This window comes from Acipenser ruthenus, chromosome 6 (assembly GCF_902713425.1).
Source record: "Acipenser ruthenus chromosome 6, fAciRut3.2 maternal haplotype, whole genome shotgun sequence".
Classification (NCBI taxonomy): domain Eukaryota; kingdom Metazoa; phylum Chordata; class Actinopteri; order Acipenseriformes; family Acipenseridae; genus Acipenser; species Acipenser ruthenus.
The window spans coordinates 69,876,490-69,903,532 of NC_081194.1; the positions used below are offsets into that span (position 1 = coordinate 69,876,490).

General features: G+C 35.7%; 1 protein-coding gene and 2 non-coding genes across 5 annotated transcripts; all 3 read left to right on the plus strand.

The window, feature by feature from the left end:
- The first annotated feature begins 1,126 nt into the window (after positions 1–1,126).
- trnay-gua (transfer RNA tyrosine (anticodon GUA)) lies at positions 1,127–1,212 on the plus strand. The gene is given in 2 exon segments: positions 1,127–1,163; positions 1,177–1,212. It is a non-coding gene; the product is annotated as a tRNA-Tyr (tRNA).
- A 925-nt stretch (positions 1,213–2,137) lies between these two features.
- Positions 2,138–2,210, plus strand: trnaa-agc (transfer RNA alanine (anticodon AGC)). Its single transcript has one exon. It is a non-coding gene; the product is annotated as a tRNA-Ala (tRNA).
- A 342-nt stretch (positions 2,211–2,552) lies between these two features.
- Positions 2,553–26,613, plus strand: LOC117411358 (cytosolic carboxypeptidase-like protein 5). 3 transcript variants are annotated; one of them, XM_059025748.1, is made up of 16 exons: positions 2,553–2,829; positions 4,635–4,935; positions 6,365–6,536; positions 6,751–6,917; positions 9,471–9,648; positions 10,256–10,434; positions 11,302–11,893; positions 12,495–12,664; positions 12,785–12,920; positions 13,227–13,396; positions 13,927–14,147; positions 16,913–17,107; positions 21,916–22,034; positions 22,794–22,846; positions 23,360–23,510; positions 24,584–26,613. In XM_059025748.1, the coding sequence occupies exons 2-15, from the start codon at positions 4,715–4,717 to the stop codon at positions 23,505–23,507; spliced, it is 2,721 nt and encodes a 906-aa protein (XP_058881731.1). In that variant the 5' UTR covers positions 2,553–2,829; positions 4,635–4,714; the 3' UTR covers positions 23,508–23,510; positions 24,584–26,613. The 3 variants fall into 3 exon arrangements, with proteins under 3 accessions (XP_058881731.1, XP_033874628.3, XP_058881732.1); XM_034018737.3 differs by lacking the exons at positions 21,916–22,034; positions 22,794–22,846; positions 23,360–23,510; positions 24,584–26,613 and adding an exon at positions 17,804–20,312 and having other exon boundaries at positions 2,554–2,829; XM_059025749.1 differs by lacking the exons at positions 21,916–22,034; positions 22,794–22,846; positions 23,360–23,510; positions 24,584–26,613 and having other exon boundaries at positions 2,554–2,829; positions 16,864–17,004.
- The last annotated feature ends 430 nt before the right edge of the window (positions 26,614–27,043 follow it).

Below are 27,043 nucleotides of genomic sequence, written 5' to 3' on the forward strand. Positions count from 1 at the left end.
AAAAAAAAATCAATTTCAAATATTTGTTCATGACCGTATTGGCACCTTTACATTGTCTGTAAAAATATAATATAACTATTTTGTAAATATATTCTCTGCTTGAAAACCATTACACAGTAGCTTAGCTGCATTACAAAGTTAATTGCCAGAAAAGTAATAATTATTTCCAACATCCATTGAAGAAAAATATTTTAGTAACAAAGCTGATGATATCAAATCAAAGGATTAGGATTCACGTTTGAGAAAAAGCATTTCCATCAAACTACAACAAAGGAAATGATAACAAACAATATCAAAGAAATCTGGAACACCAAATCCACAATCAGAGCAATACATAACACAGAACAGATTCAAGTAAAACTGAAGTGGACGTCCAATGGAAATTACACATGCAACTGTTAAAAAAAAAAAAAAAAAAAAAAAAAAAAAAAATCTAAGATTAACAGCAAAGATTTAAAGACAGTGGGTGTATGCACGGAGATCATTGTGTGCAGAATCTGACCAGTTTAGCCAATGATTTTCTAAGAATGATCTCCGTGAACGTACCCATTGGCTAAAAACACGGAAGAGTTGTGTAGACCTCACTAAACCCACTTTGAAAGAGAATCGGACGCGTTCCAATATGATATGGGGTATGGAGGATATTTAAAATGAATAAGTAAATATACACCTTTATGTATTTCGATATTTATTTATTCATTCATTCATTCATTCATTTATTTATTTCGCAATTTCGACTTTGCTTTTTATATTTCACTCTGCGCTTTTATATTTCTGCGAACGCATTTCCTTTTCTGCTTTTTACATTTCGAAGTCACCGTCTCGTTTTCTTTTTAGATTTCACGTTGACAAAAGCACTTCTGTCAATCGTTCGCAGAAATGTAAAAGCAGTGGAAATTGTGAAATAAATGAATAAATAAATAAATGAATTTATTTATTTTGATTATTTATTTATTTATTTATTTATTTATTTATTTATTTATTTATAATGAATGAATTTAATTAAAATTTGGCATATTACATATATGTATATGTGTGTATTTATTTAGAATTTTAAGATTAGGAAATCACGTTTATCTGGCTAATTATAAGGTTGTATAGTTTGAATTCGTGAAGTAGTCCGGAGCCTTCGATAGCTCAGTTGGTAGAGCGGAGGACTGTAGTGGTTTCATAGTAATCCTTAGGTCGCTGGTTCGACTCCGGCTCGAAGGACATTTTTTTAATTTGAGTTTTTTTCTATTTTTATTTAACATTATCTTACAAGAGTAAAATACATAATTTTCTTTATAATTAAATTATCTAATACAATATTAAATGCGTTCATCTGAAAATACAAGCTTTGAATGTATGTAATGAATAGGGAGGTTGTGCTGGTACTGTTTGCAACCATTTTAAATGCAACATGTTTTCATATTACGTTGTCACCGCCCTTTAATTTAGCCTATCCTTTGATTTAAACATAATACTACAGATGCAAGAAATGGAGAAGGCACGCTGCCTTAAATTTAATTCATTGTATATTATTTTGGACTCTATCGCCGTACCGGTCCGCGTCTCAGCTTGTTAAGCACCACTGAACAAAGCTACAGCCCTCCTTATAGGCTATCCCGCCCATTATGCAAAAGCCAACAAGGCTCCGGACACATCCCATTGGCCCTCAGCCGCACAACAGAACCAATGGGCACAAACAGACACACAACAACCAATAAGATTGCAGAGATAACAACCAATGGTAATAACACACACAGTACGCAAACACAGACACAGACAGCAGAGAGTACGGTTTATAAACACAAATGCACAGATCGCTACAATACTACTGATTCCAACGAGATCCTCATCTAGGGACATTTCATCAACCATAACATCACAAATACCAAATAGCACATTATTTATTCATTTATTTATTTATTCTTAATTTTGGCATGGAATATCCTCCATAAATGTTTACCTGTAACGCTACGATGTCGTTGTAAATGTATACGTTATATAATAACCCATTCTAAATTTTGCTTGTCTGGAAATTACCGAACATGTCTGGTAATTGTATTACATCATAATCGTCGTCAAATGTTTTTCGAGTAGTTTACAGATACAGTTGTTATTTATGTGATTATATTGACAGCGCTTGTATTCCGGGGGATTAGCTCAAATGGTAGAGCGCTCGCTTAGCATGCGAGAGGTAGCGGGATCGATGCCCGCATCCTCCAATATATGTGTATTTTTTTAAAATTTATAAACTGCCTGTTTAAATTGTCTTGTCTAATTTTCCCATTTTCATTTACTTTTCTGTGAAAATACAAAAATATGTTATTCGTATAATGTGCAATAATATGTCAAACAACACTGCCATCTAAGAATCGTTTATTTATTTTTAGAACGCTGTATCAAAAAGTATTTTCAATTAAAATTATTTTAACATTGTAAAGGTTGTTGACGACTTGGAATAAAGATGAATTTACCAGAACGCTGACAAACCAGTGCCACCACACCCACGCCCCTGTTTCAGAGTCACCAATCTGGTTTGATATTACTCAGAGTGTGTACGTTTCTTCTGCTGAGCCAATCACTGTGTGGCTTGTTTTCTCCCCGCAGAAACGAATAGGTTGTTGTGTTTGTTTGGGTTTAAAGAGCTCTACTCAATCGGAGGAGGAAGAAAACGGAATGAAAACATTTAGTTCTATGAAAACATTATTATTGTTATTTATTTCTTAGCAGACGCCCTTATCCAGGGCGACACAATTGTTACAAGTTATCAAAACATAGCACTAATTGCTTTGTGTAACTGCACGTTTTATTTCCAGTTTCGGATGCAATATCAAACGACAGGCAAGTTACATTTTAAATGTAGAATTAATTCAAATGGAAACAGGGTTTTTTTTTTTTTTTAGTTAGAGAGCAGCGAGGAAGTGATGCAGGGGTTGAATTGTGTTTTCTACGAGGTTTATTTGAAAATGAATCTGCGTCATGTGCAGAAAATTAAAGCGACTATGGGAATGTGCCGAAATGGTACAGTAATTTGAAATGTTAATGTATTTATCTTTAGACCAGGTTATAAAAATGATACTGTATCGACTTGAGTAGGACATTAACCGAGTGAAGGAAACCTAACATAATGTTTTTTTTTTTATTATTTCGTGTTTTCGTTTTGTTAATCTTCACTGATTGTAAGATAAAAACAAAACAAAAAACAAACAGCTGTTGTTGGCGTCAAAACTAAGTTTAAATGGTAATCAGGGAATAAATTAAAACGACGCTCCAATTGGTTGTTAGGATATTATCTATGTTTTAAAAAATAACAGCAGATGCAACTAAAAACACTTTATGAACAACAGGATTGAGCGTGGCTTTGGGTTTATTATTTACACTACATTGGATTGACCTGCTGTGTTTTTAATACATACCGTTCTGGCTTTTAAGTAAACTGTATTTCCTAACCTTAATTGTTGAAAGTATTGTTTTCATGTTTTCAAAAGCGTTTATATTTAGTAATACTGTGCCCCGTATTGAATTATATATATATATATATATATATATATATATATATATATATATATATATATATATATATAAGCTCAAAGAGCCAGCTGCCATATATATATATATATATATAAGCTCAAAGAGCCAGCTGCCATATATATATATATATATATATATATAATTATACAGACCTTTTAAATGTATTAGAATTTGAACATTTGAGTAATCACATTACACTGAAAAGAATCAACAGTTTAAGATTTCCAGTCGTTGTACATTTGTATTCACAGATCCAAAAAGTACCTGTAGAAGTTAATGTTTTTTGTATTTTTTTTTTTTTGTTCCTGCTACATATAATGTGGCTCTGGGAAAATATAAAACACTAAATTATCATTTACGTATGTGTACTGTATATTGTTAAACAGTAACAGTACTCCAGTTGTACCACCTTGTCATAGTTTAACACTTTACTAGAATAGAAGGAAAAGGACACACAATGGATATAATTGTCATAATGGAAACAAGATTTACTCCTCGGAAATGAGCAGTTGTGATTTTACAAGCAAGAGCTTCAGGTGCAAAATGAGACATGTTTTGTTAAGTGTGTGAAGCAGCTTGCCAATTTGTTGGTTGTCTTGAAAGCACAGATTTCCTTGACATCTGTAGGAGGTACTGAACTGTGCTTGTACTCTACTCCTGACAAATGGATTGAATGAAGTTTAGACTAGTACAGCCCTATGTGTTGTAATATTTAAATAGATTTTTTGGTTTTTGGTTTTCCACCTATAATATGGTGATGTGGAACCATGAAATTGAACTGAAAAGCTTTTGAAAGTTTTAAATATTTAAAATATTTACTTATACTTTTATAAAAACAAAGCCTGTAGTATATGTAAAAACAATGGACATGACTTCTGTTTATGTAGAAAGGAATTCTTCTCAGCTTGTTAAGATTGTACTGTAGTTGTGACAAGGTATAAACTGACCTAGAACAAGGTCACCTAACAAGGTTTGATTTATTTATATATAACCAAAATAACCGTTTTATTCCATGAATCTGTACTTTACAAATGACATTGCTTGTAGTTGTTGGTGATTTTATTATTATTATTATTATTATTATTATTATTATTATTATTATTATTTATTAACAGATCTCAGGGTTCATTTGACATCCTCAATGAGTGGAAAAAAATGAAAACAATTTGGAAACTCATCAGGCTCAGTCTAAAAAATGGAGATTCGTTGTGGCGGCTTGATTTTCAGTTCCAGATTTGAGTCTGGGAATTTGGCACGAGTGGAACAGGTGAAGCACCCAGACACAGATGGGGAAGCAGTTGTTAATGGGAGCACAACTTCAACGATGTTTGGGGGACCCCTTTCCTCCCCAGATTATGAGTTTAACATTTGGACTAAACCGGACTGTGCTGAAACACAGTTTGAAAACGGAAACAGGTGGGAAGGATGTTAAGATTAAAGATCCGAGCATCTCTTTGCATTTAGAAGTTTTGTGATTTTAAAACAATGATAATCAAGAATTGAAGTATTTGATTGGAAACAGTATCGCTTATGCCCTTTTTTATATTAAAAAGTTGCTGTTTCGTTCTGGTCCCTAGGTGTCACTATCTGTGCTGTGCCGTCTGTCAATTATTTTTGTCTGTAGCTGCAATCGGACCACGTGACATACAGTAAAACAGACAAAAACCTTTTCATTGTAAGGAAGATTTATCACAATGAAAAGGGGGGGATAAGACATTAACATTTTAAAGTCTTGGTTTTAATATGTTTTCATTTTCCCAGGAATACAAAAAAAAATGTCCCAAGTCTGTTCTACTAATTTTTAGAATCATTAGTTAATTAATTTGTTACATTACACGTTATTTAAATGTGCAGCAGCATTTTGTGAATTATGTATTTGAGAGGGTACACAATAATGTTTAAAAATGTACACTGGCTAGGCCCTAGAAAAAGGTGTGGCCCTCGTCAGGCCTTCATGTACACTTTAAATGGCACACAGTATTACATTTATTACCCCAGTCAAAAATATGTGGTTTCATTTTATATTATTAATTGTCTGAGTAACTTCCCAGAACCGATGAGGTAAGCTATTGATTCTGGAAATGTAGTGTGATACAAGTCTACGCCCATCAGTGTAAAAATGTCTGTGAGGGGAGCTTATACTTGTCAATCTGCCACCAACAGTGTTATGTCAACTGCTAATATCTCATAAACCATTTGAGAAGGCTACTTCATGTTTTCACTCCAAAACTGGCTGTATATTGTGGTCATGTAAGTTTGTTTTTGTGGCATTTACATCCCCACTGTTTAGATCAATTGAATAGACCCAACTGTTTTTACATTTTGTATGAGTCAAGTTACATTAGCGGTGTTCGCCGAAAAATTAACCGTTTCGGTGACATGTTGTCATTCTATTAGATATACCATTCCTCTTACAGGATGCCCCTGGGAATGCTTGGTTTAAAAATAATAATAAAAAAAATATAAGGAACTTATATTATAAATATAATATAATATAAGCTGGCTCTTTGAGCTAATATATATATATATATATATATATATATATAATATATATATTATTTCTTAGCAGACGCCCTTATCCAGGGCGACTTACAATTGTTACAAGATATCACATTATTTTACATACAATTACCCATTTATACAGTTGGGTTTTTACTGGAGCGATCTAGGTAAAGTACCTTGCTCAAGGGTACAGCAGCAGTGTCCTCTACCTGGGATTGAACCTACGACCCTCCGGTCAAGAGTCCAGAGCCCTAGCTACTTCTCCACACTGCTGCCCTACTACACACACACAGTGAGTGTGTGTATATTTTTACTTACTGTAATTTTTATTATCATTTTGTAGATCCTGGTTCTATTTTAGTGTACGGGGAGGGGCTCCTGGGAAGCTCATTAAAATCAATGTCATGAATATGAACAAACAAAGCAAACTGTACTCCCAGGGAATGACTCCATTTGTGAAGACACTTCCTTTGAAGACACAATGGGAGCGGATACAGGATAGACCCACATTTGAGGTATGCAGTTAAAATGAACACTTAGGTCCAAATTGTTTCCGTATTTCATTGTGGTCTTTGTTTCTAAGTAATAATAAAAGAAACATGTAGTAAAATAATGTTCCTAGTTTAATTAATATTACTATATGGTCTACCATATAGTGTCAGATCAAAAGTTGCATGACTCTCTCTGTTTTATTTCATACGATTGCATCTATTTCTTTTTTCTGCACAGATGGTTGAGAACCAGTTTATTCTGTCTTTTAATCACTGCTTTTTGGAGATCCGTGGGGCCACAACGTACTTTTCTTTCTGCTACCCGTTTTCATATGCCGAGTGTCAGGACATGTTGGTACAATTAGACCAGAAGTTTGTGGACTCTAATCACCTAACACCTAACAGGTATAGTAAAGAAGCCAGGTATTATCTTGAAGCTTTCTGTGTACAGTTTTGCTGCTTTTAGTGTGTTTTTAGATTTTTATTGGGACATTCCATGCCAAATGTGCTTTTTCAAACCACTCATTTAAGTGAATGTTACAGTGATTTGGGTTAGCACTGTAACTATTGACGATACCATTTAGATTTTTTGTCATGCTTATGTCATTCTCCACATGTTTTTACAAAAGCATGGGTAGATTCACAGGAATGATAGATTCCAAGCTGTGGTTTAAAATCTGTAGACAATCTCTTCAAGCTTAGTGAACAGGGCCCCACATTTCAAGTAGCTTGGGCAGAACAAGATGAAGAATTTATTGTGGTCATTTCATCACTCGATTTCTCATATCTGGAAGAGACCAAGTGTTTAGTTAACATTTGACTTGTTACAGGTCTTGCTGTGAAAAAATAAAGGCACTGTAAATGTTTTGTAACAATTGTAAGTAGTGCTGGGACGAACACAGGATTTTCATGATTGGATGTTCGCTCGTAATTTAAATATTCGAATATTAGTTCCTTTTTCAAAAGTAATAAAAGCCATTATATTGCTCTAAACGCAGGCAGAGACAGCATAGCAGCAAGGGGTGTGGTCTCTGTGTGTGCCTTTATTTTACAGCAAGACCTTACAATATGTAACACGTTAAAATAGAAAAATATCCCAGAAGTGAAGAATAAATTGTGTAGGACTTACTTTACCCTAGAAAATTAACTAGAAAACAAAGGATGCCAAATAACAGTTCAAGTTAAACGTTGTTTTGTTTGTTCCTGAAATAAACATTACATAAAGTTGACAATGCATTTTATTTATTTTTATTTTTTTTATTCCTTGCCATTTGTTTCTTCATTTAAATCGGAAAGTATTTTTTGACACCACCTTCTGCTCAACAAAGTAATGGAACTAATGTAGTTCCTTGTCAATGTATTTTGTTTTATCCTTAAGTTGCAACCATATCTGTCATCCTAAGCATTTGATATGCCATCAGTACGGCTAACCAGGTTGTTTCATCAGTGCAAATTAAGTGGTATGGAATTATCCTTATGTCTTCAGTTGTCGACTGACATTTTGGTAACTAACAAATCATACACATGTATAAAGACTGTGATTTAAAAAAAAAAAAAGTGTGCCACAATATCGTTAAATCCTGCATTGTAGACCTTATAAATTATAAGGTTACAACCACAACTGAGCTGTTTTGAAAATGAAAGCTAATACCAGCACGGTACCGCTACATTTAAAAGATTTATGTAACGTGTTATACTAACTGGTTTGTTCATGAATATGTATGCTCGCACCCTGACTTTTCACTGCATTTTTAAATGCTGTACAATTTTGAAAAAATCAACTAAGAAGTTAACAGAATAAGGGATATCAAGCAAGCAGAGTGATGGCTAAAAATAGACAATTTCACGTTATGGTCACGGCTACAAAAATTTGAACTTAAGTATATTTAATGATGTAGTATTTAATATTATATTATATTTAATGTTTTCTTTTAACACACGCATCTAGTCAAAAGTAAACCTAGATGTTATTGTGGGGTGTGTGTGTGTGTGTGTGTGTGTGTGTTTTTTTTTTTTCCGTACCTTTTAAAAGACAGCTGTAACAAGAATACGCTTACCTTTTAATTAAAATGTAGGCCATACCTTATCCGATGTAAGTAAATAAAATAATTTAAACAAATTCAATTTTAGTTTTTTTTTTCTAAATGTTCTGATTTGTAAATTGAATTTTACAATATCCTTTGTGTTGATGTCTATTTAAACACAGCTGTGGTGTTGGTATTACAAGGTGTACATTGAAAGATCAGAAGGATCGTTCTGCATTTACACTGTTGACAGGTACTGTTAAACACTGCAGAGGAACGACTGAAGAGCTGCAAATCAGGGTTCATGCTTCTCCAGAACTATAAACCCTCCCTTTTAGGTTTTGCATTATCAAGTATATTTAGCGGTATATTCTGCACAAAAGTCTTCGGTTAATGTGAGGTTTGTTTCTCACCCTCCACTTCTATGAAATTGTTTGTAATATTGCTCTGCTAGTTGCTTAGAACTCATTTTCATTCCCTTTTTTATAGTTATGTGTAAGTATTCACCTTTATTTGACGTTTTGCTAACCGCTTTAACTTTGCACTGAAACCAAAAGACGTGAACTGCTGCTTTCCTGTTTTCATGCTAAGTGGAAACAAATGTAAAAATTCATTGGTTCTGTGAGCACCATGACAAAATCCCAACCACACCATTGGATTGTATTCCCATCTTTCCAAAAGCAACTTTTTGAAACTGTTTGATGCACTTGTCTTAACATTTTGCACATCAATTTACTGCAGTCCTTTAATGGAGCTCAAGTGCAATTAAAAAAATAGCAAAATAGTATTTGACAAACAAGCAGTTGTTAAGACTCTCTTTTCTTTATAATTTCTCAATATGTAAGTTTTTCCTTGGCATACACTACTTATCCACATATATGTGTGCTTGGTAGGTAGTTGGTATTATAACTAACAGTGTGCTGGTGGTTGTTAGTCCTGTAGATTCCATCTATTACCATCGTGAACTGCTGTGCAACTCACTAGATGGACATCGTGTTGATCTCATTACGGTCACATCGTGCCATGGGATGATGGAAGAACAGGAACCAAGGTTGGAAAAACTGTTTCCTGACAACTGCACACCCCGACCTCACCGATTCAATGGAAAGAGAGTAAATAATTTCATAGTGTTCAGTATACAACATCTGTTTAAAAAGCCCCACATAGTCCTACAATACTACTATATGTGTGTGTGTGTATGTATATATATATATATATATTTATATAATATATATTTATATAATATATATGTGTGTGTGTGTATGTGTTGCTGTTTCTGACCGACAGGCATCCAGCAATTTTTAAATGCAAATCAGGCAAACTGTTTTTTAAAGTTTGTATTCACATGATACAGTGGATGTCAGTCAAGACCTACAGAAGAATGGTTTAGTCATGAGGTTTGTGTTTCATCACAACCCTGAGAATTAAATAAACACTGTTTAGTCATATGCTGTATTGGATTGCCAACTATTGGAGCAATGCATTGGTATGTGTGAAGTTTTACTCCACATAACCTCTCTTGTATTTTTGTTTTACATGACAGGAATAGGAGGATACAAGGTTGTTTCTGGTAATCAATCCCAAATTGCAAAACATACTTTTGCTTTGTAGATAATTTAGTTATCTCAAGTTTATGTGTTGAAGGACTTTGTTGCATTATCATTCCCCATTTGCATGTTGCCTTGATAAAATTACAGCTGACTCAGACTTTTTCTGCAGGTGTTTTTCCTCAGTAGTCGGGTACATCCAGGAGAAACCCCTTCCAGTTTTGTGTTCAGTGGATTTCTAAATTTCATTTTGAAGCAAGATGACCCTCGAGCTAAAATGCTGAGGAAAATGTTTGTCTTCAAGTTGATACCAATGCTAAATCCTGATGGAGTAGTACGAGGGCACTACAGGTGAGGAGAGAAAGGAAAAGTAATGAACGTAGTTGGCTTTGACATGCATCTAATTACTCATTGCACACAGTTATCATACTTTTTTCTTCTTTGGGAAAGCCATGATAAGAATATTGGCACCATAATTAAAGTCGTATCCCAGGATAATACTTTTATGTTTCAATATCCAGATCCTGTTTTAGAAAAAATCATTTGGGAGCAATTGACTATAAGCTTGGGAAGTTAATACTTTACCTAGCATTAATCCTTTGCGGTCCTGTGTCGGACCAGGTCCGACATTACATTTTTTCCTTTCCGGTCATCAAAAAGACGTCAAGCACAGGTCCCTAGTCGTTTTTTCTCTGGAAAAAGCCGACAAAAGCTTTCAATGGCTGGGAGAAGCTGTAAGAAAACGGAGGCAGATCTGAGCAATATGCATAGTCCCTTCACCACAGACATAACACGGACAGAAACAAACAAGATAGCTGCTTCCGCATCCAGCGCTTAAAGAATATCGCTGACATTTGCCAAGCTTTTTGAGATGTTATACTAATAAAATAATGACCTGAATAGCATCATTGAGGAGTTTGGTGATAAAACGAGTGATCCGGAGATGATTTATCAGTATGCATGACTATGAAGAGATTTGTGATAAACCAAGGAGTGGGGCAGGGCTGGAGATGCAGTACTGTGTGTCCTGTTGATAGGCAGTGCCTTTTAAACCTGTTTGACTATGAATAAAATGACTTAAACTGTGCATGTGAAAATAAATTGCATCTGACGTGCCTAACAGGTGCTGAATAAATGGACTGCAAAGGGTTAAAAATGTAATATTTCCTAATCAAAACATGGAGTACTACCAACTATAATGTACCTTCTTTTTCACAGAACTGATTCTAGAGGTGTGAATCTCAACCGCCAGTACCTCAATCCCGATTTCGAACTTCACCCCTCCATTTATGGTGCCAAGTCTGTCATAATGTACCACCACCTGCACAATTGTGTTCGACCTGATTCTCAAGACGGGAGTTCATTTGTATCGCCACTCTCTTCAAACTTGTTAAGCACAAAACCGTCAGATCATTCCAATAGAAACTTCCCTTTTTCCTCAGAGGGTTCTCTGTCCGAAATGGAGAAAAGCAACAACCTAAGAAATGAACGGCACAGTGAAGGAGATTGCATTCCTCCAATCCAGGGCTTTGGCCAAACAGAAATTCCAGTGTTGACAGAGAACAGCGGGCAGCTGATTTCTGAGCTTCTCATTAAAGGAGAATCCGACATGAAGACAGAGAATATAGTGAAGAGTGGTAATGAAGAGCCCAGTGACAAAGAATGTATAAAAACAAGAATCTCTCCTGACCCACCTGAACATGTTCTCCCCCGAGAGAGTGGAGTAGCTTACTACGTAGACCTTCACGGGCATGCATCAAAACGTGGCTGCTTTATGTACGGAAACAGCTTGTCTGATGAAAACGAGCAGGTTAGCACTTGTGCTGGGTTGCCTTTTAATATTTTATTTTTATAATATGTATGTATGTATGTATGTATGTGTGTGTATATATATATATATATATATATATATATATATATATATATATATATATATATATATAATATATATATAAATATAAATAAAATTCAATTAAGTTCCAATATCTGTGTTGCCCAGTAAACATTTTCCATTTCACTGCCACATTGTTTTAACCTCTTCCCATATCAGTGATACAGACCACACACATTCTCCATAGTATGCATACAGGTAGTAAACAGCGATTTCCCATGATTCTTTCAGTCCATTACAGGTGTCCAGTGAAAATGTTTCACTGTTTTCACCCTTCCATTAAACTTTCTGTCTGCAAACCATATAATTTCCTTGTTCCTTGTTTTTATTAACAGAATCTCCCATAACACTTTCTGTTTTTGATCTTCTTGGATGCTCTTTTTGGAAACCAGATTTACAATTTATCTAGTTCTTCCTGGGGAAACATTTGCGGTAACGTGAGGGGCATTTTGTGATAATTAGGTCTTGGAAAAGTTGCAACTTGCTAATTTTTCTGTTCTTTATTTAATTGTTTTTAAAGGTGGAAAACATGCTGTATCCCAAGCTTATCTCCATGAATTCAACAAATTTTGACTTTTCGGCCTGCAATTTCTCTGAGAAGAACATGTACGCCAAAGACAAGAGGGACGGCCAGTCAAAAGAAGGAAGTGGGCGTGTAGCCATTCACAAAGCCACAGGGGTGATCCACAGGTATGAAATACTAGGGTAATTCTAGCTCACGTTAGACAAACTCAAGAGAACTGGTGGCTGGCATGCACTTTATTTGGAATGATTCCTAAAATGACAATGTTGTGTTCCTTTTCTGTCTAGCTACACACTGGAGTGCAATTATAATACAGGCCGCTCTGTGAATACAATCCCACCTGCTTGTCATGATAACGGGAGAGCAAGTCCTCCTCCACCTGCTGCCTTCCCTCCCAAATACACAACTGAGTTGTTTGAACAGGTATGTATAATCACAGCAAGATACTACAAAAACACAATTGCCTTTTCAAACCTGTTGTTGCTTTTAATTGAAAACTGTTCCCTTTCCCAGACACAGTGTTTATTTTAGTGCACAGAAATATTTCATAGTACATATTGAAATGTCTGTGTTGTATAATTTTATAGCATCCCAGTTAAAGGTTTACATTTTTGTTCTTCAAATTAAGTGAGAATAACAGAATTCTAGAAAAGTATTTTATGCTGCTATGTTGTATTGTGGGACAATGCTTTGTGTTTATGTAAAAAACAAAAATGCTGTACTTTGCAGGTTGGTAGAGCCGTTGCTATTGCAGCACTAGATATGGCTGACTGCAACCCCTGGCCTCGCATTGTGATGTCTGAACACAACTCTCTTCCTAACTTACATGCATGGATGTTGAAGCATGCGAGAAACAGCTTAAAGAAAAATGTCACAAAGACTGCTCCAAAGGGCTCTCAGTAAGCATATCCATTGATTTAATTTTGGAGTGGATTTGAAAAGGATTGTTCCAGACACTCATTTGCAGAAATAAAACATCCATCAAGTAAAGCACCAGAGTTTTCCGGTCTGAGCAATGTAAATTGGCCTTGCATCCTTCTATTTCAATAAATGTGATCAAAGTTTTATGTCCGAGCTCATTATTTGTAGATATAAAATAATAATGTGTTGTATTTTTTAGGTTTATCTAATCAAATCATGCTATATTTGAACTCCTCGTCTTTTCTGTATCTTGACTGTTGATTTGAAGATAAGAACTGGAGATTCTTTTTTTTTTTTCTTTTAAATATAAACCATGCCTCAATCTTGTGTGTGTATTTTATAAATACCCAAACCATTTGTCATTACCATCTAGGTAAATAATTGTGGTGACAATTGAGACATCTGCTGTAACAATAAACAGACCAGCAAGATTTTATCCTAAGACTGAACTGTATTATCACTGCTTCCTTCAATGGGTTTTCTGTGATCTGTGCTTTCTTGTTTCCAGTGGCATGACATCAGTCTCTGAGAATTCGTTCAGCAGGACCAGGAGTAACAGTAATGGTATTACCAGTGGGAGCAGCAGTAGCCAGCAAAACTCCCTGCAGCTCAAGTCCTTGACCAGCTTCACATTCAGCTGTAGCCCGGGTATGGGAAGGCCTACCTGTCCTGCAGGAATCAATCGGAGCCATCAGAAAGGGGGGCATAGGGCTCTGGGATCAGTGAGAGGTAAGCTTCCCGATGAGCTGTGCTGTGAGCAGGCAGGCAGCTTGCTGCGCCATATATGGTCCTGCTTGGGAGGTGTGAATGAGAGCTATGTGTGAAACATTGCCATTACCCACAACCTATTTCTTGGGGCTTGGAGTTTTCTGATTGTTTTGTAATACATTTCATTAATGTGTTTATAGCTTTTTTTATTCAAAATATGCATTAAGATTTCACTTAATATATAACCTCTAAATGTATTGAAGACAAAAAATTTAAAGCTATCAAATGTCAAAACTGAAAATTTAAAATAAACTTTTTATCTTGTACTGTAATGTGACCTAGTTTAAATTTGTATTGTACAGTGCATTTCTAATGTAAGTCAGTTACCCAAACCATCTGTGTAAAGTTTACTCATTGAACAATTTGATATGTAAGTGTTGTAGATATTCTGTAATCATTGGAATATGTATTGATATTACTATAAACAAAATCCATACATAAATAAAATATATATATATATATATATATATATATATATATATATATATATAAAACTGCAGGCAGAGATGCTGCTCTCTGGTTGGTCAATCGTTCCACCCATTGAAAAATGTCACTATCATCACGGCTGGTGCCTCATCAGAAAATACTGATAATGAAAAATGAATCCGCTGGATAAACAGCAAGGAGAAGTACTACACCTGACACGTTTTCAATTAAAACAGACAAGTCTGAAAAATGATACAAAACACTAACATTCAGCGGAAAAAAAAAAATCTTAACACTCTACTAAAACAAAGAAAATCACAGAATGATGTTTGAGGACTTTAATAATCCCCTGTGGGGGCTCCAGAGTGGCGCATCCAGTAAAAGCACTCGCTAGAGTGCAGGATGCGCTCTATAGCCTGGACGTCGCCAGTTCGAGTCCAGGCTATTCCACAGCTGACCGTGGACGGGAGCTCCCAGGGGGCGGCACGCAATTGGCCGAGCGTCGGGGGGAGGGAGGGTTAGGTCGGCCAGGGTGTCCTCGGCTCACCGCGCAGCAGCGTCCCCTGTAGTCTGGCCGGGCGCCTGCGGGCTTGCCTGTAAGCTGCCCAGAGCTGCGTTGTCCTCCGACGCTGTAGCTCTGAGGCGGTTGCACGGTGAGTCTGCAGAGTGTAAAGAAGCGGGCGGCTGATGGCACACACTTCGGAGGACAGCGTGTGTTTATCTTCGCCCCTCCCAAGTCAGCGCAGGGGTGGTAGCGGTGAGCTGAGCCTACGAATAATTGGGAATTTCAAATTGGGGAGAAAATAATAAAAACTAATTGGCAACGACTAAATTATTTAGAAAATAAATAAATAAATAATCCCCTGTGTCAGGTACTGTCACTACAAAAATACACATCAAATGCCTGACATCTCAGCAGCGCCTCTGACAACATCGCCTGGTCGCAGGAGCCGATGCTAATGTCAAAGCCAAGCGAATCAGTGGGACTGTGAAATAGATATACATTCAGGAAGATCTGACATTAGTATTGTGCATATTCTCGCCAAAGCTGGGTTTAAAATCCGCTAAATTATGTCCCTAATTGGTCACAAAAAATGAGGCATCCCTGAGAAGCTACTGGCAAGCGAGTCATGATGAAAGAAATACTTCATCCCATGTGCTTTACTGGCAGTGGCAGAGCAAACCAGTCGAATTCAAAAGGTCTATTGTCAACACTGGAAAGCAAAAAAAGTGGAAGCTGACTCCTCCCTCTGCACCGTCCTCTTTCAGTAACATTAAAGCAATCACGTTTTTAGCAGCTGTTCTTAATAATCAATCCAATAGTCTCCAGTACAATTAAATTCTATTAAATACACATAGGATCAATAGTAATTATTACTGTTTTAAAACAGCGGAAGGACACCCCAATGAAAAGCATTATCAAGGGTGAAGTGCCTAATTGGTATATTTGTAAGTAGCGATGATAAATGCAATTTTATAATCAAATTATGGCAGTCCAGGATGTGGTGATATATCACCACAGTGTGGGGTAAGAGGCACTCTGCCTGCAGTGTCATGCCTCATAACAGCCACAGCCATTGTAATATTTCAGCACATCACAACCCTCTGTCATACCATAAGAAAAACGATGATGCCATTTCCATGTGTACATGATGTTTAAAAACATTTTAGGAAGAATTGAGAACTCCAAGCCCTACTGAGTGTACAACATGACTGGTGACCTAAAGTAAACTGCTGTGTTATGGTACTGATACCTAGTTGGCTGAGCTATTTAAGACCATATCATCTGAATTTGATAAAGCTTAATTTGGATTTTAAAAAAAAATTAATGCCATGGTCCAAGTGACATGCTCAGGATTTTGAGGAATTATCTTGTAATGCTGTGGTTGCTGGAATTGCAGGAGTCATGAAATCATTTGGCTCATGGGAGACACAGTGATCGGAATGGAATACCACCTAAACCATTCCCTATTTAGATGTTTTAAGATGGTTCTTGCGTTATAAACTCATATTGCAAATATCAGTTTTATAGTAATATATTATAAAATTATATCGGCATAACAAATACCATTTGAAAAAAAGCCAGTCCCCTTTTTTAAATTAAGTTAAAAATATTGTTCAGGAATGCAGACAAACTGGTCTAACAACAATGTGTGCTTCTGTAAGAAATTGAGTACATAGTCAACTAAACTAGATAATTTAAATTTGCAGTTTGGAAAATGTTTTTTCTCTTGCTCTTATTCATTCTCAGATGTACCTGCTACCCCTTTCCCTGCTCTGTCTTTTATATCTCTGCGTAGAGTCTAGAGTTCAAGAGAAGAGACGTCCGCACCACCAGTCAATGTTAAGAGCCACTGCAAGCAACCCCAACAGCCGCCAGTGCTCCCCATCCCATCCTCTGCCTCCCTCCTTGGCTTTTTCCAAGAGCTCCCCCTCCACCCAGCAGCTTTCCGTCCTTGGCAGCTGCTCGGTCTCAGCCTCCTTAAGCATGGCAGGTCTGTATTCTCTGCAGACTCCCAGTCTCTCCAAGCTACTTCCTTCTCTCCAGACCATCCCCAAGCCAAATATCCTAAACAAGGCATTCAGCAAGCGGCTGACTCCCCTGCTTCATCCTGCCCTGCCATCCATGTGTTTACTCAGCGACAGGACTACTAGCCTGGGTTTGGGGAATAGTGTTGGGAACCAGAGAGGAAGGGCCAGTAAATATTAAAAGCAGATCAATAAAAACATTAAAGGAGTTAACTTCAGACTCAAGGAGGTGAGTGGATGGCCAAACATCCTATCTGGGTAATGAAGAAATGTTTTATAAATGCCAAATTTGAAATCAATAAAATACATTTTTATCTGACTTGTTCAAATACATTTGAACAGCTAATTGTAAGGTTATTCTAATTGTCTATCAAATTGTCCCACAATCAGTTGTAGTTTATTTCCCTTCTCACACAAAAATGCATCTCTTTTCTAGCTCTCCATCTGGTTCATGGAAAACCATTTATTTATTATTAGTAATAATTTGCATCTTTGTTGTCTTGAGCATCTACTTTGAAGGCTGCATGCTTTCACTTTTTACACACCAGTTAAGTTACACTGGACACTTGAACCAGGATAGACAAAGCCAATCTAACTTAGTTTGCAAGGAACAATTGAAATGCTAAACAGCTTTTTTTGTTTGTTTGTTTTTTTTGTTTCAGATTCATAGTACTGTTCAGTATTCTCAGACTTTTGGATACCTCACTTGAATTTTTGTATATTCTTATAAATGGATTTATTTATTACGTGGCATGCTTGTCATTCAACGAAACCCTAAAATATTTTATTGGGGTGGGCTCCTGAGTGGCGCATCCGCTAAAAGGCGCGCCACGTGGAGTGCAGGATGCGCCCTATAGCCTGGAGGTCGCTGGTTCGAGTCCAGGCTGTTCCACTGCCGACCGTGGACGGTGAGCTGTCCTAAAATACAATTGGATATTTCAATTTGGGAGAAAAACGGTAAAATCAACTGCCAACTACTAAATAAATTAATAAAATATATATATAATTTTTTTTAATTTTTTTTTACTTTTCAGGGCATTTTGAGAAGTCACATTGACAATTCAGTTTTAATTAATTTTTATATATAATATGCATGCATGCGTACATACAAAACAATAACCTGGCAACTGCTGTAATCTGTACAGTGCTGCTTCCCTTAAAAGGAGATACTACATGTGATGGGTGCTGCAGAATTTTTAAAAGCAAGAAATAAACCTAGGCTATAGTATTTCAAACAGTATCGCCTTCAATACATAAATTGGAAGAAATGCAGGTTTGATGCAGCCTTGTTATGCACTTTTTTATGTTACATTTTTGTACAGTTGTCTGCAATATCACATGTGTCTTAATAATAGCTAAGTCAACTAGAAACTAGATGCCAGGACTCCATAATAATACAGTTTAATATGTACTCAAAATTATTATTTTTATTATTGAAGTTCTGTTTTTAGTGGCTACCAATTCAAGTCAGTTTTGTAATAACATTTGTTTATTCAGATTTTATACACCAGCCTTTCTCCTACTGGTATTTTGTATATTTTTTTACTCGCTTTATAAAACGATTATTCTGTGCTGGGAGTCTACTATATTCTGTCTGCCCTGCATCAGCTTTGATTACATTCTGGTGGTAATTTATTAAAGAATTTTATTAGTTGTCTTATTACACCGCATTTTTGTATACAGTAGCTTTACTATGCCTTTCTGTAAAAATAGCCTCTTAAGAAAATACAAGTGTCATGCAAATGAAACTTTCAAACAGTTTATTAAAAGTTAAAAAAATTATGCCAGTATTAAACTTTCATCATTGCAAATCTGATTCTAGAAAATGTGTCAGGTGGTGTGCCATTTAATGTTTCTGATATGAAGTAGAGTTTGGTTCGATTTTTAGATGCTTTAGAAAGTGAATGACTGAAATAAAAACGTTTTAGCATAATGCGTGTCTGATACAAGGGAATTGCTTCTATTATGACCACCAGAAGGACAGTAAAACGGTCTTTATTTGGAGCTGGTCATAGAGAGAGTCTACTGTACTAGCCACAAATGTAGCTATTCATAAGAGTATCTGCAACTGACCAGTATACTGTAAGTAATATAACTGAGTATATAAACTGCTAAAAGTGCTCAGAACATTACAGTAACTGTTGTGTGTCTGTGCTTAAATGAAGACTTAATAAAAAAAAAGCCACTTGCAGGATATCTACAACATTAACATGGTCAAACACCAAATATGTACAGTGTGCAACTCCATGATCTCATTTGAAAAAGTTAACCTCTGGACTGTCAGATAGGAATGCAATAGTATGATTGATCAGACACTCTGGATTGCCAAAGATCCAGGAACAAATGAAGGCAGAGTTTAAACACTAAAATAAATTGGTTTATTTTGTAAAGGTTACGTGAATGTAATGTGGTTATTGCAAGTTGTAGATGTCTTTTGAGAATTCACAATTATATATTTAAGAAGCCTAATGTGTGGTTTTTAAAGCATGATCTTTGTTGTCCATAACTTGTTTTATCTGTGTCTTAAGATTCCCGTCAAAGCTTAAATCCTGAGCATAAACATTTAGTGTAAGGCAACTATGGATATATATTTAAAACTTTTGTGATGTTATTTTGTGGGCTTGTGCCATGAAGTGTTCTTACTAGTGGTGAATATCATGACATTTCAACGTTTGTCAAATATTTATTTACATGTCACTGAAGCAGTCTCGTATTACAATGAAGCAGTCACCAGAAATGATCTGTTCAAGAGAACTGAAGGGTATGCATGCAATGGCAAATGAGTATGTTTTCAATTGAAAAACATGAAGAATACGATGAGTTTAGTATACCCCCCCCCCACCCCCGTAATGTATAAACAAATTATATAGTGACGGGAATCCACCCAAACTTGAAAGCGGTACTAAAGCAATTTCACAGTTTATAATACTAAAAATGTTGAAGTTCCTGATAATTGTGCTGTTTTGATAATTTTTTGAATTAATAATAATAATAATAATAATAATAATAATAATAATAAGAAGAAGAAGAAGAATTTACTACTGCTGTTTTAATATTGTTGTCCACTTTCCTACTGTTCAACTGCCTTTTCAGATCTGAGTTGTCTAATATAGTCATGAAATCCTGTGTCTCCATTTTGTAAAATAAACTTTCTATGTATGATTTGGACAAGCTGTGTTCTTTTATTTTCCCTTCCCCTGCTAGTTGATATATCTCATTCCTAAGCTGTTCCTGTGTTTTTATTGTTTTTTTTAAGTTTTCTTCCTGCTACCTCACAAAACAGTTTTAGTAGCAAAATTCATTTATAAAACTACACAGCAAAGCCATACTATTTCTTCTGCTCTCACATATAATCATGTAATAAATGTTTGTCTCAAATAAGGTTAAACTTGGAATACCTTGAATCCTTGTTTTTTCCACTTGCTTTCCTCAACTTCTCGCTGGGATGTACTGTACTTGTAATTTCTTGTATTAGAAGTATGATTCGTTTTACATTATACTTGTATACTATTCCAACGGTGAAGCAACTGGCAAGACAGGGTTGTTCAAAACCCACTTGTCAACTTCAAGTATGCATCATGGAGCAAAGTTACAGAAGATCATATTGAAATAAAAACATCAATTTGACATGCAGATACAGAACTGCTTTTTATTTCCATAGCACACTTTCACAGAATTGCAGTGGCATGGTATGCATTAACTATTTAAACACAAATGCATTTCCATTTCTTTCATAAAGTGTGGAAATGAATTGATCATTACAAATAACTTGTGGTATGTTATGATTATCTTTGGGGTTTCCATCTTTCCTTCATTGCTTTTTTTTTCTATTCAATTATCTTGGTTCTTAACAGTATTTTTTTTTGTAACCACATTTTTAATTAAGAAATTTGGTACACTGGGCCTACAGAATGTTCAGCTATTGAAGCCTTTTAATCGCCTTTTCTCTTGTGGTAAACTATTTAAATGGGACGCAGTTCTTGCTAAATGTGTTTCAGTAATGCTTCTATATTGCACAGTACAACACGGGTGTATGCTTCAGCTGATAATAGCGTGAGAATGAAGAGAGGGAGGTGATTGTCCTTAAGGGTGAAAAACAGACATACCAAGTCTGTTAACCTCTACCCTGGAACCAGAAGCAGTCTTAGCTAGGCAGTAGGTGAGCCCTTAGCAAATCCAGGAATCTCTAAGCATCCGAGCTGTTGTCATTGACATGGAGTGGTGTTGGAGAATGAAGTACCAATTCAAGGGACACTGCTGACATTGGCTATATACAGTATGTGTATGGTAGATACAGGTTACTCTAGAATTGACTAATAGTGGGGAATCAATAGAATACATTTATAGGGCTGTGATCTGCTTTTTATTTGTTTTTAATTTGTCTTGGTTCTGATCCTACTAACTGCTTATGAGGTAGATAAGATTAGACTCCCTGCTTCTGTGGAAACCAGTCAATCTATAACTCCACAGTTTATTCTTTTAAAGGGGAAGTAGTACTGAATCAGCTTTTCAGCTACAAAGTAATGATCAAATCTATTTAGATTTTCCTACTCCTTTATTTGCCTAACATTTTACTTCTGAGAGCTACTACCAATTATGACATGTCAACACAAGCTATATTTGTGCTATGGTACATGTTTCTAGAAGGGTTGCTTTTTATATGTATTTGTGCCACATTACATTCAAAATCCTTTTCCTCAAGATTGACACCCCCTAAGGTTTTTACCACATGAGTATCATTTAATTGTTTTTGCATTTCTCTTTCATTGCATAGGATACAGCTGTCCTAATGTGCATGCTGGCTCTCCAAATAGTGGCTTTCTGTTAAGGAATCGAATGCAGGAAAATTTACGAATGACAGAATTTTCAAGAGGCGTATGTGTTGCTGTACAGGTACTAAAAGACTACAAACCTCAATATTCAGTAGCTCTAATGGTAATTCAATAAAGTCACCTAGTTTAAATGAAGAGGAATACATACAAAGATCATTTGCATACAGTGTGGCTAATAAGTAATGGCATCTTTGTGATGATACAAACCCACTTGGTACATTTCCTTAAAGGGTTTGTTCTACCACTTGCATACATTGGTGGATTACTATACTGTATATTTTAAGTGTTTCCATTTTTAGTAATGCTTGTATTAAAGAAGTGGAATTTGTGCTTTTTCACATAGATAGCCATTCATGTATTGCACAGCAACACCACAAACCCCACCAATGAGTACTTGCCCTCAACCATAGTGCTAAGCGTGCAATTATAACCAACTCATGTACTAAAGTTCCTAACTCCTTCAAGTTGAATAGGTTACTTCACCTATGTTTGACTAGCTGTCACTGAGCTCATAAAGGTAGTTGTCTTCATATAGCTTCTTGGAAAATACTGCGTCTCGATTCATGATAACCTGTAACTGCTGGGACTGGGCTTTTACTTATGTTCATGATAAAGGGCTAATGAGGGAAAATATATCATTAAACTAATGCTATAAAAAAAAGAGTAATTGTTGTATGTGCTGGTGTTCGGATCATTTAAAATGAGTGGAGAACACCACTGATTTAGGATGTACTTTAATTCAAGCAAGTACGTATAACAGTTTAAAAGTAACTATTTATCCTATATTGCATCTTCAAGTTTTGTCATTATTATTTCTCAGAATTCTCAGAAGAAAGGTAAACTGAAATTCAGATCTTCAATGGACTATACAAGGTAAATCCCTCACTTTGTTTTGGTGTGTTGGTGGATATGAATCTTGCACGTGGAGAAAACAGGTAACGCAACATCTACGTTTTTTTAATAGAATACAAATCCTGGCTGGATGGTACTGCTTCTTACTCCCAAAAGCTAAAACTACTTTTGTGGAATTGAAACAAACTTGATTTTCAAGATGGTGTAGATAAGAATAAACTATGGAAGATGTACTAAGCAGGCTCCATGGAAACCAGCTACCAGTAACCTGAAAACATGACTTTATACACATGTATTTGTACCCCCAGAATCTGGTGCTCTCAAAAACTAAAGAATGTCTAAGCCAATGGAAACCTAAAAGTGTGAAAATAATTGCTTTCCCAAGTATAACCAGCTGTTTCAATTATAACTTGTAACAGCATGGCTTTATTCTGCTTTTATGCATAAATCGTGTGATATGTTTTAATTTGGTAGAACACTTGGAGGTTGTTATCTCCAATGGATTAACACTGGATTTTACATTCTTTTTCATAGGTCTGAGTTGCAACAGAGGGCCAGTAAAATCCCAGTAAGAAAAGATAGCCCACAGCCTGCCCAGAGCTTGATGCATCCAAATAGTGCAGCTGGGGAGCCGGTCCTGAAAGTGTGTAAAACCTTTCCACCCAAAAAAACAACTCTCTAACAGGTGATGACAAAAACCATAGAACACATGGTGAATGGTAATCTTCCTATTAACATCATTGTTTTACAGTCTTATTATACCCCCTGGTGGCACAAGACCAGTGTATAACAAGGTTGATGATAAAACTGCTAACCTCTAACTGCTAATTTTTAAAACAAACTCTACCGCCAGTACATGAAAACACTAAAACACTGTCAATACCAAAGCAAACAACAATGCTCTGCAGATTTATAGTTTTATCCTCAGAAGACAGAGAAATTACGCAAGTAAACAACATAGATATAGTAAGATATTACCTCAGCCACATGCCCCTGTGAAATAGGCAGTTTAGACTGATGGCCACCAGAAAGCAGAGGCTCTTGAGTGACGAGGAAATCATCCAACTCCACCCTCCAAAAAAGCCACGGGAATTTCCAATTCTTAGCAATAATACGTGCAGTATAATACTGACGTTTAAAATGAATTGTTAAAATAAACAAAGACCAAGAAAATGACAATAGAAGGAAAAATCACTTGCTTATATAAACCTCACAAAATTGTATTTGCATTCAGTGGGAGAAACCAGATAACTTCACCAGATACCTGGAAAAGACATCTTTCATCTTGTCAGTAAAAAGAAATGGGAAAGACTGAACAGTGTCTTCGTTGAATTTATTATTTATTCTCCATTGTACTGTGCTTGTAGCAAGAATGAGAATGGCAGCAGTTTGTTTTTAAAAAATTTTGTATGCTTTAAGAAACATAGCATATATCAAATAACATATGGGTCAGAAAATATTACATGTTAATATTACAATAATACATGTCTCTCATTGGTTTTACATGTAAGTGCTGTGCCACTCGTGCATTATTGCCCAAAACAAGCTCAAGACATATTGTGTGATAATACATTCGACCTATACATTATTCTATTTGTAATTCTATCTTGGGTTTCTGGTGTATATACCATATAATTTATTAGAAAAGAATAACTGTCAAATTATGTGCTGTGCTCTTTTAATCGGACACATGATAATTTAAAAGGAGGATGAGCATTGCAGTCAGCACTTGATTCAATAATGAAATTATTGTTGCAGATATTCAAGTAGATAGTTCAGCCCTGGTCCTTCACTCCAAGACTTCCCTGAAATCCAAGGCACGTGAGCACAGAGATCAAATCTGATATCTCTGACAAGGTATTTTATTACCATACACATATGAATTCTTTTTGAACCCCACAAGGTAATCATCACTTCATAATATGCAACTTTCTGGCAACTGTTGAATAAGCTATTTGATGTGACATTGTTAAGCAATTTTCATCAAGTTGCACAAATGAAAAATATTTTCATAATGTCAACTGAACTTATCACATGAGGGATATTGCATTATATTGCCTCCTACAACTAGTTGCTTTAAATGTGCCAGAAAAAGTTGCCTGAGAGTCATCCTGTGTCTCATGGGCTTTAGTGTGTTAAAAAATAGTATTTCAGTTTTCTTGGATCAGCAAGGCTATACTGTAAAGTAAAATACATTTAAAGCCTGATTCGCATGAGACTAAAAATCAGCCTTTGGAAAAGAGGGTACAAATGAAAAGGCGCTGTCTGTTGATACGCTTTGTTCTTACTCCATCTTGCACGAGTTATTCACATCCTGTTCTTTGTTTACAAATCAAGCACAGAAGCGCCCTCTCTGGCCACATTTTGAATTTACAGACTTTCCTTGATGAAAACTAGTGCACGTCTGGGAGGTTACTAGACATCCTCTGCTTTTGACCAATTTCCCGGGACACCCGATTTTTAGTCCCATGCGAATCATGCTTAATTCTGTTCATGTCGGAGAGCACTAAGTTATCAGGCAGTAACACCATGTGGAAGTTTATAATAGAAAGTGATGTGATACAGTGAGCACTCGGATATCCGTTACGCAGATACACGTCAGTCGTGTTTTACCGCCCTTGTATTAAGAATACAATCAATCCCCATTTATATTTGTGCTCTTTTAAGCTGGCTGTTTGAGCTAAAATATATATAACAAATTAATGCACTTACCCATCACATGCGATTTCTGACTCCGTCACCAGTTTTCTGATACAAAGCCCATCTCTTCAATGTACTTTTTTTTTTTCTCACATGGCAAATCAGTCTGTCTATTTTAGATCCTGTGATACATTTTTTTTTAAATCTGTTGTCTTTAGTTGCTTTTGTGCATTTTCATTTGCAAGTGAACTGTGACATTAGGGCCTTATCGAGCACTATATTCTACAATTTTGAATACTGACTTTGGATACTGTTTTAATTCTGGAAACTGGTGTGTTTTTTTATCTTTGGCTTAATTGTATTGCCTTTTACATTTTACGCAGTTCTGTGCATGGGTAACGTTTTGATTTCATTTTGCTCTTGGGTCGTTAATGGGGAATTTTGCATACTGCTATATTCAAGCGATATTTTCAGAATCAAATAGTTCTGAATTAAAATACTACTTCTGATAAAAATAGTCCTGTACTAACAAAAACCAATATAGTACATCTAAATGGAAGCCTACTTATTTTAAAACAGTCCTTTCAGCTATGTATTTGACATTTTATCTTTTTTGTGCTCCCTGAAAAAACAGACAAGGGTTGGAATGGGCCAACATGAAATAATCAGACATGTGTCACACTCATTTAACTGTCCCTGAAGTCTTTAATGTTATAGGGTCGGATATGTGAGTGCTGACTGTAGCATGTATTTTGGTTTTCAGTGTGATAAAGGTGTAAACCAGCAGCAGATTTTAAATCCATCCTTGAAATAAAAGACCTGAGTATTCAAGTAGAATGAATAGGTAGTATGTACACTGAGATCTGTATTTACTGTTTCAAGTGCACACAGAAATAATTAAGCCTAACAGAGAAACATGGCATTTATTTAAATTGAGTTTAGCTTTATCTCCTTTGTGACATTTAGTATTAGTTATGTGCTTTTTAAGTGAAACACAATTGTATTTGTAGCTATTACTTTTTTTCAAAATATTGTATTTGGAGGTTGCATTAAAATCACACACTGCACTTTGAAAAATGTTATTCTGTATTTTGTGTATTTAAGTAAAACTGTCTAATTGAATTTTGTATAAGTGTGTTTTTTTTCTGGGGTGGGGGTGTCAGGATGTGAGTGATGTGGGTAAGGATTGAATATGCAAACAGTTCAAATAATCGAAACCTCTGTATTTATTAAGGCAAACTATAATTCCGCCCCTCTACCAGCAATGCTAGGGGGGGGGGGGGCAAGCAGATACAATCCTCACTCCATGTGCTACTGCCACCTAGTCAGGGGGTGTGAATCGCCTTTGAGTCATGTCATTAATTATCTTATGAATGATTTGTAATACAAATTTAAATGATTTGACTCTTTTTCCACACAGTTATTATACTTTTCAAATATTTATCTAATTTATTGTTTATATTTCCTAATTTATTGGAGGACATGGATAACCTATGTCAGTCAATGACATTATAGAAGACAATCCTTTACTAGTGCATAATTCTGTACAAACTGTAAATAAAGGCAAAACCGTGAATG